General features: G+C 44.8%; 1 protein-coding gene across 2 annotated transcripts; it reads left to right on the forward strand.

Moving 5' to 3' along the window:
• Window positions 1-224: 224 nt before the first annotated feature.
• LOC106577929 (C-type mannose receptor 2) lies at window positions 225-11,496 on the forward strand. 2 transcript variants are annotated; one of them, XM_082965264.1, is made up of 4 exons: window positions 225-781; window positions 9,866-10,195; window positions 10,375-10,472; window positions 10,583-11,496. In XM_082965264.1, the coding sequence occupies exons 1-4, from the start codon at window positions 508-510 to the stop codon at window positions 10,739-10,741; spliced, it is 861 nt and encodes a 286-aa protein (XP_082821390.1). In that variant the 5' UTR covers window positions 225-507; the 3' UTR covers window positions 10,742-11,496. The 2 variants fall into 2 exon arrangements, with proteins under 2 accessions (XP_082821390.1, XP_082821391.1); XM_082965265.1 differs by having other exon boundaries at window positions 10,589-11,496.
• Window positions 11,497-12,391: the final 895 nt, after the last annotated feature.

Below are 12,391 nucleotides of genomic sequence, written 5' to 3' on the forward strand. Positions count from 1 at the left end.
ACAGCACTCTCTGGGTCAAAAACTTCTTACAACAGGTAACAAGTAAAAAAAAAAATGTTGTATTTGTTTTATTTGACCTTTATTTATCTATCCAGGAAGAAGTCCCTTGAAGACCTCAATTTGTCCTTTTATCACCTGAATGTAGGGAATAAAAAAAACATTGTTGTTCATAGTTATTAGTTATTTTGAAAAAGGGGAAGTTTAATATATCACAAAATGGAGAAATGATTCTTTCAATACTATTTATTTAATGTTTAAATTACTGTGTATTGCAGATATGGAAGGGAGGGCTCTCATCCTGGTACTCTCAGGTCAGTGTGTGTGTGTGTGGCAGTGTATCTCTGTGGTATTACTGAATCATACACAGAACTGCATTTCTCCACAGGGCTGTGCACCCTCTCCTCCTGCCTCACTCGCGAATACCACTATGTTAGCAGCCCTAAAACCTGGACTGAAGCACAGAGATACTGCAGAGAGAAGTACACAGACCTGGCCACCATAGAAAACATGGAGGATATGAAGAGGCTGATCAACACTGTGGACATTGGTTATAATGGATCAGTCTGGATAGGGTTGGAGAAGGGAGATATCATGGTGTGGCAGTGGTCTCTGGCAAACAGAGATTACTATGGGGAAGAAGGAACTGGGTTCAGGAAGTGGAGTGAAGGAGAGCCTGATAATGGTATGGGGAGAGTTGAAGAAGAATGCGCTGTAATGAATGAGAATGGTCAATGGCATGACATGCCATTCAACTTTAAATTGTCTGTCTACTGCTATGACGGTGAGAGTTACTGTTTTCATGCTTTTCTACTTCCAAGTTTCTTAAGACACACCAGACCTGGGTTAGATAAATAATACTGAGTTTGTGTCTGTATTTAAAAAATTCGTATTTCAAGTGAAGAGGTTCATTCCAAAACACTATATATTCATTTTCAGAAATGTTGGTAAATTCTTTTATATTTTAAATTGGTATTTGTTTTATTAAGGATCCTCATTAGCTGCCAAGACAGCAGCTACTCTTCCTGGGGTCCAGCATCATTAAGGCAGTTATATACACCTTTTACAGACATGTATTTGTTTGAAATCTATCACTTGATGGTTTCAAATCACTACATATCTGCCTCACCTTGAGATAAATAAGTATTAGTGCTAAGTTTTACACAAATTACTACATTGTTTATAAACAAATGATACATTTGTGCAGGGCCAGGTTAATTGTCATGTCCTGACCAGTAAAAGGGGTTATTTGTCATTATATATGATCAGGGCGTGGCAGTGGGGTGCTTGTTTTGTGTGTTTCAGTGTTTTTGGTTTATGTTCTATGTTATCTATTTCTATGTTGGGTTTTTTGCAATGACCTCCAATTAGAGGCAGCTGGTTGTCGTTGTCTCTAATTGGAGGCCATATTTAGTTGGGTTTGTTTTCTCTTGTGTTTTGTGGGTGGTTGTTTCCAGTATAGTCTGTGCACCTTACTGGACTGTTTTTGTTGTTTGTTTTGTTTAAGTGTTTTTCTCTAATAAAGAAGATGATCACTATACCCGCTGCGTTTTGGTCCACTTAATATGACGCTTATGACAGAACCACCAAAGAAGGACCAAGCAGCGGAGGAAGGAGCAGCAGGAGAGCTATTTGGAGTCATGGACATGGGAGGAGATCCTCGATGGTAAGGGTCCATGGAGCCAGGCTGGGGAGTACCAGCGCCCGAAGGAGGAGCTGGAGGAAGCAAAGAGGGAACGACGGAGGTATGAAGCATTATATCCTCCATTTCAGGAGGTGAGGAGGCAGCCCCCCCCCCCAAAAAATGGGGGGGGGGGGGGCATACGGGGAGTTGGGCTAAGTCAGGGGGAGCCCTGACCTAACTTCTCGGGCGTACAGGAGAAAGCCGTGGAGCAAAAAGGAGCCAGTCAAAGAATCAAGCGAGGAGCTTGACGTGAGATTCCGGAGAGAGGTACTGGCGGAAAGGGCACGAAGGAGCACCTGTGCTTACTATGGGGAGCGACAGATCAAGCAAGCACCATGTGATGCGGAGATACGCACGGTATCGCCAGTGCGCAGCTACAGCCCGGTGCGCTTGGTGAAAGCTCCTCACAGGTGTCATGCTAGAGCCAGCATCGAGCCAGGACCGGTGATGCAAGTTGCAAGCATCAGACCGCCGGTGAGGGTTCATGGCCCAGTGTATCCTGCTCCTGCTCCTCGTACTCTTCCTCCAGTGCGTCAGCCCAGTCCAGTACGTCCTGTTCCTGCTCTCCGCACTAGCCTTGAGGTGCGTGTTACTAGTCTGGCGCCTCCAAAGCCAGCCCCATTCATCAGGCCTCCAGTGCGTCTGCCCAGTCCGGTACGTCCTGTTCCTGCTCCTCGCACTAGCCCTGTGGTGCGTGTTACTGTTCTGGCGCCTCCAAAGCCAGCCCCACGCATCAGGCCTCCAGTGCGCCTGCCCAGCCCAGTACATCCTGTTCCTGCTCCTCGCACTAGCCCTGTGGTGCGGGTTACTAGTCTGGCGCCTCCTAAGCCAGTCCCACGCATCAGGCCTCCAGTGCGCAGTCCCAGTCCAGAGCTTCCGGCGACAGTTCCCCGTCCGGTGCTTCCGGCGATGTCCTACAGTCCGGAGCCGACAGAGACGGCCTACAGTCCAGAGATGGCCTACAGTCCGGAGCCGACAGAGACGCCCCTCAGCCCTGAGTCTCCAGCGACGCCCCTCAGCCCTGAGTCTCCAGCGACGCCCCTCAGCCCTGAGTCTCCAGCGACGCCCCTCAGCCCTGAGTCTCCAGCGACGCCCCTCAGCCCGGAGTCTCCAGCGACGCCCCTCAGCCCGGAGTCTCCAGCGACGCCCCTCAGCCCGGAGTCTCCAGCGACGCCGCGCAGCCCAGAGTTTTCAGAATGGGGACTAAGCCCGGAGCCAGAGCCACCTCCGTTGTTGGAGGATTGGGGGGGGGGGGGTGTAGCACGGGAGCCGTCGTTGACGGTGGCAACCCTCCCTTCCATCCCTTTAAGTTTGGGGTTGTTTAGTGGGGTTTTTGTTTAAGGTGCATTCAGGGTCTGCACCTTTGCGGGGGGGGGGGGGGTATTTTTTTTTAAAGGGGTTATTTGTCATTATAGTTGGTCAGGGCGTGGCAGGGGGGTGTTTTGTGTGTCACCCGGTCGGAATATTATCGCTATTTTACGAGAAAAATCGCATAAAAATTGATTTTAAACAGCGTTTGACATGCTTCGAAGTACGGTAATAGAATATTTGGACATTTTTTGTCACGATACGCGCCGGCGCATCACCCTTCGGATAGTGTCTTGAACGCAAGAACAAACGGAGCTATTTGGATATAACTATGGATTATTTGGAACCAAACCAACATTTGTTGTTGAAGTAGAAGTCCTGGGAGTGCATTCGGACGAAGAACAGCAAAGGTAATCCAAGTTTTCTTATAGTAAATCTGAGTTTGGTGAGTGCCAAACTTGGTGGGTGTCAAAATAGCTAGCCATGATGGCCGGGCTATCTACTCAGAATATTGCAAAATGTGCTTTCACCGAAAAGCTATTTTAAAATCGGACATAGCGATTGCATAAAGGAGTTCTGTATCTATAATTCTTAAAATAATTGTTATGTTTTTTGTGAACGTTTATCGTGTGTAATTTAGTAAATTCACCGGAAGTTTCGGTGGGTATGCTAGTTCTGAACATCACATGCTAATGTAAAAAGTTGTTTTTTGATATAAATATGAACTTGATTGAACAAAACATGCATGTATTGTATAACATAATGTCCTAGGAGTGTCATCTGATGAAGATCATCAAAGGTTAGTGCTGCATTTAGCTGTGGTTTTGGTTTTTGTGACATTATATGCTAGCTTGAAAAATGGGTGTGTGATTATTTCTGGCTGGGTACTCTCCTGACATAATCTAATGTTTTGCTTTCGTTGTAAAGCCTTTAAAATTGGACAATGTGGTTAGATAAAGGAGAGTATTGTCTTTAAAATGGTGTAAAATAGTCATATGTTTGAAAAATTGAAGTTTTGGGATTTTTGAGGACTTTGTAATTCGCGCCACGCCCTATCATTGGATATTGGAGCGGTGTTCCGCTAGCGGAACATCTAGATGTAAGAGGTTTTTAACAAAAGTAAAGAAGATGATCACTATACCCACTGCGTTTTGGTCCACTCAATACGACGCTTATGACATTAATGTAGGGACTTACAAGGGCTAAAGCCCCAGGGCCCAAGCCCCTGGGCCCGAGCCCATAGGGGCCCCATGAGAAAAGAAAATGTAATCCACAATTGTTGTTTTATCTCAAGCACATACATGTAACTGCCAAAAAAGTGTTTCCTTTATTTTGGCAGTTACCGGTATGGGAAAGCTGTGATTTGGGCAGCATGAGTGCCATATATAGTATACAGCTTGTTGTGTTGTGGCAATAGCCATATAATCCATTGAAGGGTTTTGGAACCTCTATTTGACCGTTAAACTCATGGGTACACTAGCAATGGCTGCCAGTCCTGACTTGAATGGCAACTGCCATGTATGGATTATATTTCTATGGTTGGTTGCAGCTGTCAGTTTGCCTTTTGCAAATTTTTAAATACGTCGGAGGAAAACATTTACAATTTGGAAAGCAAATGTGTACTGCTGTAGAGAAAAGTCTAATCTGTCCAGTTTTTGGCGAATAGCAACACTGTTTTCCAAGGTATCTTATCTTGAGATGTGCTCGTCATGGCAATAGCCTATCGGCCATCACCCGTAAGAAGCCTATGGCTTCATCTTCATCATTGGGTGAGTCAGTGTGCCACTTGAACGTTTATTTTGTATTTTGTAGCTAACTGTAGCCTATAATGTAAATATATATTTCCTCCTAATATTGTACAGTCTGTCTATTGCTTCATTGGATATTGTTTGAATTCAAGACAACAACACTGTCACACCCTGATCTGTTTCACCTCTCTTTGTGCTTGTCTCCACCCCCTTCCAGGTAATCACCCATCTTCCCCATTATCCCCAGGGTATTTATACCTATGTTCTCCGTTTGTCTGTTGCCAGTTTGTCTTGTCTCGTCAAGCTTCACAGCACTTTCGCCGTACTCCTGTTTTTCTCCAGTTCCTGTTTTTCTCTAGTTCCTGTTTTCTAGTTTTCCCGGTTTTGAGCATTCTGCCTAATCTGACCCTGAGCCTGCCTGCCATTTTGTACCTTGTGACACCGCCTTGGATTACTGACCTCTGCCTGCCCTGACCCTATGCCTGCATGCCATTCTGTACCTTTTGGACTCTGTTCTGGATAACTAACCTCTGTCTGCCCTTGACCTGTCATTTGACTGCCCCCTGTTTTTGTAATAAACTTTTGTTACTTCGAAACTGTCTGCATCTGGGTCTTCTCCTGAGCCGTGATAGTACAAACTGGTCATGATGGACCCAGCAGACTCGGGCCAGCTCCACAACACTGTCTCCTCCCAAGGAGCCACCATTGGAAGGCACGAGGAGTTGCTTCGTGGTCTTATGGAAGGGTTCCAGACCTTGGCCAAACGCTATGACCGAGCGTTGAACACATTGCTGGAGCAATTCTGTGGGTTGTCTGTCAGGCTGCCTACCACGATGGTAATCTTCCAGCCCCTCAGTAACCCGGCTGTTAGTAGCGTGGCCACCCCGGTCACCCCGGTTTCCCGAGAACCCCACTTACCTCCCCCGGAACGCGTCGCTGGAGAGTCGGGAACCTGTCGGGCGTTTCTCGCTCAGTGTTCTCTCATCATTGAGCTGCAGCCCTCCTCCTTCCCCTCGGACCGCTCAAACATAGCGCACCTCATCACGCTGATGTCCGGGCTGCGGCAGTGTGGGAACAACAGTTGGCAGTATGCTTCAGTCTGGAGGAGTTCGTGGAGGAGGTTAAGAAGGTTTTCGATGCTCCATTGTCCGGGAGAGAGGCTGCCTGGAAGTTAATCCAGCTTCGGCAAGACTCCCGCAGTGTGGCAGATTATGCGGTGGATTTCCGCACGTTGGCAGCTGAGTGCCTTGAACCCGGAATCGCTGTTCAACACATTCCTGCACGGAGAATTGGAGGAAGTTAAGGACGAGCTAGCTGCCCGGGAACTACTGACGGATCTCGACTCGCTCATCACCTTGACCTTCCGGATCGATGGGTGGCTATGGGAATGTAGGAAAGAGAGGAGGTCTGATTCCACTCACCCGCCCAAGGATTCCACCTCACCTCCAAGGCATCCTGGAAGTCCCCGTCTCTGTTGCCGAAAGAACCCGAGGCTACCCGAGTTCCCCCGAGAGTCTCCGCAGTCTGCCGATTCACCTCTTCCCGAGCCGATGCAACTAGGCAGAGCTAGGCTGTCTCCAGCCAAACGTCAACACAGGCTTCAAACGAAGAGTTGCCTGTATTGCGGGACTACTGGTCATTTTGTGTTCTCCTGTCCACTAAAAGACCAGGCTCACCGGTAGGGGCGAGTACTCTGGTGGGCCATACCGATAACTTTTTCTCTCCACTTAATCACACCCCTTTCCATGCAATCCTGCTGTGGGGGAACCAGTCGAAATCTCTCCGGGTACTCATCGACTCTGGGGCCGATGAGAGTTTTATGGACACTACCATGGCGTCCGAGCTGGGCACCCCAACTCAGCCCCTCTCCATTCCCATGGACATTAGAGTGCTGGACGGGCGCTATATAGGCCGGGTCATCCACAATACCACCCCCATCAACCTACGAGTTTCAGGGAACCACAGCGAGGCTATCCAATTCATGCTAAAGTCTCCTCAGGTTCCCATGTTATTGGGATTATCTTGGCTCCAGCGACACAATCCCCTTATTGACTGGACTGCTGGTGCCATCGTGGGCTGGAGCCTGTTCTGCCACGCCCATTGCCTGAAATCAGTGCAGCCTGCTCCGGGACATCTTCCCTGGGGCTCGGAAGTTTCCCCGGACCTCCAAGAGGTTTTCAGTAAGGCCCGAACCCTACAACTGTGGGGTCAACCTTCTCCCAGGTACCACACTGCCCTGGGGACGAGTATACTCTTTGTCGGGTCTGGAAACCAAGGCTATGGAGACCTACATCGAGGACTCCCTAGCTGCAGGGTGTATCTGTCCTTCTGCCTCCCCACCAGTGCAGGGTTCTTCTTTGTTGAGAAGAGGGACAAAACCTTGCGTCCGTGCATCAACTACCGGGGCCTCAACGACATCCCGGTGAAGAACCGCTACATGCTACCACTCACCGCCTCAGCCTTCGAGCCACTCCAGGATCCCATTGTTTTCTCCAAGCTGGACATGCAGAACACCTACCACCTGGTGCGGATACAGGAAGGGGACGAGTGGAAGTCTGCCTTCAACATGGCCAGGGGTCACTATGAATATCTGGTCATGCAATTTGGTCCTATCAATGCTCTAGCTGTGTTCCAGGCCCTGGATAACCTGTCTGGGCTAGGGGGCAGTATTTTCACGGCAGGATAAAAAAACGTACCCGATTTAAACTGGTTACTACTCTTTCCCAGAAACGAGAATATGCCTGTGGGGAATATGCCTGTGGGGTTATGTAGCACTTTCTAAGGCTTCCACTGGCTCTCTAAAGCGTTCAGAAAGTGGATTGACACGTCTCCTGTCTCCGGGCAGATAACAGGAGCACAGTCTCTGAGTGGAGACTGTGCACGTTCACGAGACCTCGCCATTTTTTCTCTTCCTTTTTGAATGAATACAGCATTATCCGGTTGGAATATTATCACTATTTTACGAGAAAAATACCATAAAAATGTATTTTAAACAGCATTTGACATGCTTCTAAGTACGGTAAAGGAACATTTTTTATTTTTTTGTCTCGAAATGCGCTCGCGCGTTACCCTTTGCATAGTGACCTGAACGCACAAACAAAACGGGGATATTTACACATAACTATGGATTATTTGGAACAAAAACAACATTTGTTGTGGAAGTAGCAGTCCTGGGAGTGCATTCTGACGAAGAACAGCAAAGGTAATCCAATGTTTCTAATAGTAATTCTGAGTTTAGGTTGCCCCAAACTTGGCGGGTGTCAAATTAGCTAGCCGTGATGGCTGAGCTATATACTCAGAATACTGCAAAATGTGCTTTCGCCAAAAAGCTATTTTAAAATCTGACATAGCGATTGGATAAAAGAGTTCTGTATCTATAATTCTTAAAATAATTGTTATCAAATCAAATCAAATTTATTTATATAGCCCTTCGTACATCAGCTGATATCTCAAAGTGCTGTACAGAAACCCAGCCTAAAACCCCAAACAGCAAGCAATGCATGTGAAAGAAGCACGGTGGCTAGGAAAAACTCCCTAGGAAAAACTCCCTAGAAAGGCCAAAAACCTTGGAAGAAACCTAGAGAGGAACCAGGATTTGAGGGGTGGCCAGTTCTCTTCTGGCTGTGCAGGGTGGATATTATAACAGAACATGGTCAATGTTCATAAATGACCAGCATGGTCAAATAATAATAATCATAGTAGTTGTCGAGGGTGCAACAAGCACATCCGGTGAACAGGTCAGGGTTCCATAGCCGCAGGCAGAACAGTTGAAACTGGAGCAGCAGCACGGCCAGGTGGACTGGGGACAGCAAGGAGTCATCATACCAGGTAGTCCTGAGGCATGGTCCTAGGGCTCAGGTCCTCCGAGAGAAAAACAGAAAGAGAGAAAGAGAGAATTAGAGAGAGCATATTTAAATTCACACAGGACACCGGATAAGACAAGAGAAATACTCCAGATGTAACAGACTGACCCTAGCCCCCCGACACATAAACTACTGCAGAATAAATACTGGAGGCTGAGACAGGAGGGATCAGAAGACACTGTGGCCCCAATACGTTATGTATTTTGTCAACGTTTATCATGAGTAATTTAGTAAATTCACCGGAAGTTTTGGGTGGGAACGCTAGTTCTGAACATCACATGCTAATGTAAAAAGCAGTTTTTTGATATAAATATGAACTTGATTGAACAAAACATGCATGTATTGTATAACATAATTTCCTAGGAGTGTCATCTGATGAAGATCATCAAAGGTTAGTGCTGCATTTAGCTGTGTTTTGGGTATTTGTGACATATATGCTTGCTTGAAAAATGGCTGTGTGGTTATTTGTGGCTATGTACTCTCCTAACATAATCTACTGTTTTGCTTTCGCTGTAAAGTCTTTTTGAAATCGGACAATGTGGTTGAATTAACGAGAGTCTTATCTTTCAAATGGTGTAAAATAGTCATATGTTTGAAATATTGAAATTATTGCATTTGAGGTATTTGTATTTCGCGCCACGCGATTCCACTGGCTGTTGAATAGGGACGCTAACGAATAGAGCCGTGATAAACACAAAAAAACTGCCCGAATCCTATGAATACAGCAATATGAGATCTGTTACAGATCTGCGATCTGACATTTGACATTATGGTCCTTTAGCAGACGCACTTATCCAGAGCGATTTACAATTAGTCCATTCATCTTAAGGTCGCTAGGTGAGACAACCACATATCACAGTCAAATGTACAGGATACGAATATTCCATTCCAGCTAAACAATGGATATATAGATTTTTGCAACAAAATCCCTTTTAACACACACCTAAAATCTATGAATTAAAAATATGACAACAGTAATATTTTACACACAAATGAAGGTCCCATAAGCAATAATTTCGGATGATTGTGAAACATTTCTGAAATGTTTTTAAAATGGTTGTATATAGTGTTTTGGAACAAAACTCTTCAAGTATATTTTCACTTACATAGTCTAAAACATCGGTTTGAATGAAGTATCCAACTACTTTTTATATATATATATAAAAAAATATATATATATATAATGAAAGGAACTCAATTAAATCTGCACTATTTTCAAATTAACTGTATCCTAACAAAAAATCTGCCAATCTCAAATATTTCAGATAAAAACAATATTAAGGTTAATAATAACGAGTTGATGACCTGGAGAGAGGCTCAGCTCTACTGCAGGAAGCACCACACAGATCTGCCTAGTGTGAAGAACCAGAGAGAGAACAATGTGTTACAGAACCTAGTGCTTGGCAGTGGTCTGATGTGGATCGGCCTGTTCAGAGACTCCTGGAAGTGGTCAGACCAGAGTGACTCCTCGTTCAGATACTGGGGTCCCAACCAGCCCATTAATCGCTTAGGGAATCAGAACTGTACTGCAGTATGGGAAGGAGTATGGACAGAACATCCTTGTATGTATAGGATTCCCTTTGTTTGTTATGGAGGTGAGTCTTCATTTATTTTACTTAAGTGATCTCTTAAGTATCTTTACATCATGGCCTACTATAGTATGGGCAACATTTGTAAAATGCATTGTGATAAATGTAACGTTTGCTGTCAAGGTTACCTCTCACTGTAACAATAAACATGACACGTCTGTGTATTTCTATGCTCCTCCCCCCAGTGAAGAAGACACAGCAGATGGTAAGAGTGAGGCTGACCACAAAGGAACAGAACATGGACCTGACTGATCCTGACATGCATGAGGCCATCTTGCAGCAGGTGAGTCTCCCACTCTTCGTGAAATAAGCTCTTTCCCCATTACAGTTATATTATGAGCGGAGCATAGCATAGCATAGTTATACTGTATTCCGTTTCTTTGTGTTCCTGAGATAAAGAAGGATCTGAGGGAAAACGGGATGTCTGATGACGTCAAACTGAGATGGAAGGAGCAGCCCGATGGAAACATATTCCGCAAGGAAAAAAAGATGGATCTCCAAAAGAAGAAAATGAAGGAGAGAATACCAGTTATGACAAAGAGAGAACTCTAAACTTGGAGAATTATATTTCTTATTTTCTGGGAAGTTCTATATATTAATTTACCTGATTTTGAGTTTTGTAGGTCTCCAACTATATTGAATTTGCATATTTATATAAGGAATAATAGATACTATCCTTAAATATATAACCCGTATTTGGTGAAACTGCCTCATCCTTTTGTGATATTACAACAAGAAAGAAGTTACTTCAAACAACGAACACTGTTTTTCCCCCTCAGACATCATTGAAGGCGCGAAAGAACTCTGTTTCATCACAACAGCACAAAAACAATAGCAAGGCGCTGGGGTGAACTATGGCGTGGTTTCACCAAATGTTGATTCTAGCTTTAAGTAATACACTGCTAAAAAATAAAGTTTAGAACATGTATTAGTTGCCTGTGTAACATTATATGCTGTAGTACTCATTAAGAATGAACCGTTTTGTTTCAATTGATGATGATATGAGTATATGTTTAAATACATATACCTTATCGCTACAATACATATACTGAATTGTAGCGACCTTAACCAACACCTACTGTAGCAAACTCGTCAAGAGATTCAGATCTCTTGGCGTAACAGCTAAGGTGTTTGTTTGAACTTAGCTAGAGCCTGGTTTGAGTCCTGGTCGGGGCTACCCCCCTGGAATTTGCTTCAGTATGTAAATTATGTAGGTGAAATATCTAGCAACGATATAAATCATGTTTGAAAATGTTTATAATCATGTTTCTAAAGTAGTTATAAAATAAATGTCAGTTGAACATTAACTCTGGGCAGACAAATCCCTGATGGTCTGACTGTGAAGGATTGGGCCTCTAACCTGCTCTGTGCTCAGTCTCCTTTTTTGGTTGCAGATAGAACCCTTCCAGGCAGATCCCTTTTGGGTTCCCCTTCTACAGAGGGTTCTACCTGGAACCCAAAAGGGTTCTATCTGGAACCAAAAAGGGTTCTACCTTGAACCAAAAAGGATTATTCTATGGGGATGGCCGAAGAACCATTTTGGAACCATATTTTCTAAGATTGTAGGGGAAACACAGGTTTTTCAGTCATCATTCAACACCCCACGTTAGCAGCCTAATGCCTATACGATAGGGTTGAGCTCAGAGGGATAACACAATCTTATAGCAAATACAGATGACTAGAGTTCAACCCCAGGTGGTCACCTTGGTAGCTGTATTAATCAGTGGCCACTGGTATTTGCTAGGCAAATTGAGGGAGTGCACCCTGCCATGGTGAGCGAGGCTGATGGATGACTTGGAGTCACGGCAGCGACGGCCATTGTGTTTCACCTGTGGAAATTTAAAGAAACTGTAAAAGGTCATTTGGAGGGTTACTTTGCATCTCAGCCCTCTAAAGACTATTTGCAGAGAGGAGAGGCAACCACTGACCGAGACAACACCAGACAGACACAGCAAACGGGAGAGCTCAGTCGACAGACCAGAGAACCAGAGAGAGAGCAGACCATCTCAACAGGTCAATATCTTTGAATTTGATGTACATTTTATGAATCTAAACTGAATTATCTAAACTGAGTAATCAATCAAACTGGGGGAAAAAAAGATTTGTTTGTTGCTTGAAATTGTTATTGAACTTAAGCCTTAATCTTAAATATGCTTGTTTTTTTACTGAGTGATTTCTATAACTAAATATGGACCAAAGAAA

Source organism: Salmo salar, chromosome 18, assembly GCF_965601325.2.
Source record: "Salmo salar chromosome 18, fSalSal1, whole genome shotgun sequence".
Taxonomy (NCBI): Eukaryota; Metazoa; Chordata; class Actinopteri; order Salmoniformes; family Salmonidae; genus Salmo; species Salmo salar.

Bases quoted from the DNA above. Each gene is read 5' to 3' on its own strand.
- LOC106577929 (XM_082965264.1), top strand. From the start codon at position 508: ATGGAGGATATGAAGAGGCTGATCAACACTGTGGACATTGGTTATAAT. The intron at 10,196-10,374 runs GTGAGTCTTCAT...TCCTCCCCCCAG, and splicing joins TCCCTTTGTTTGTTATGGAG to TGAAGAAGACACAGCAGATG. The intron at 10,473-10,582 runs GTGAGTCTCCCA...TGTGTTCCTGAG, and splicing joins ATGAGGCCATCTTGCAGCAG to ATAAAGAAGGATCTGAGGGA.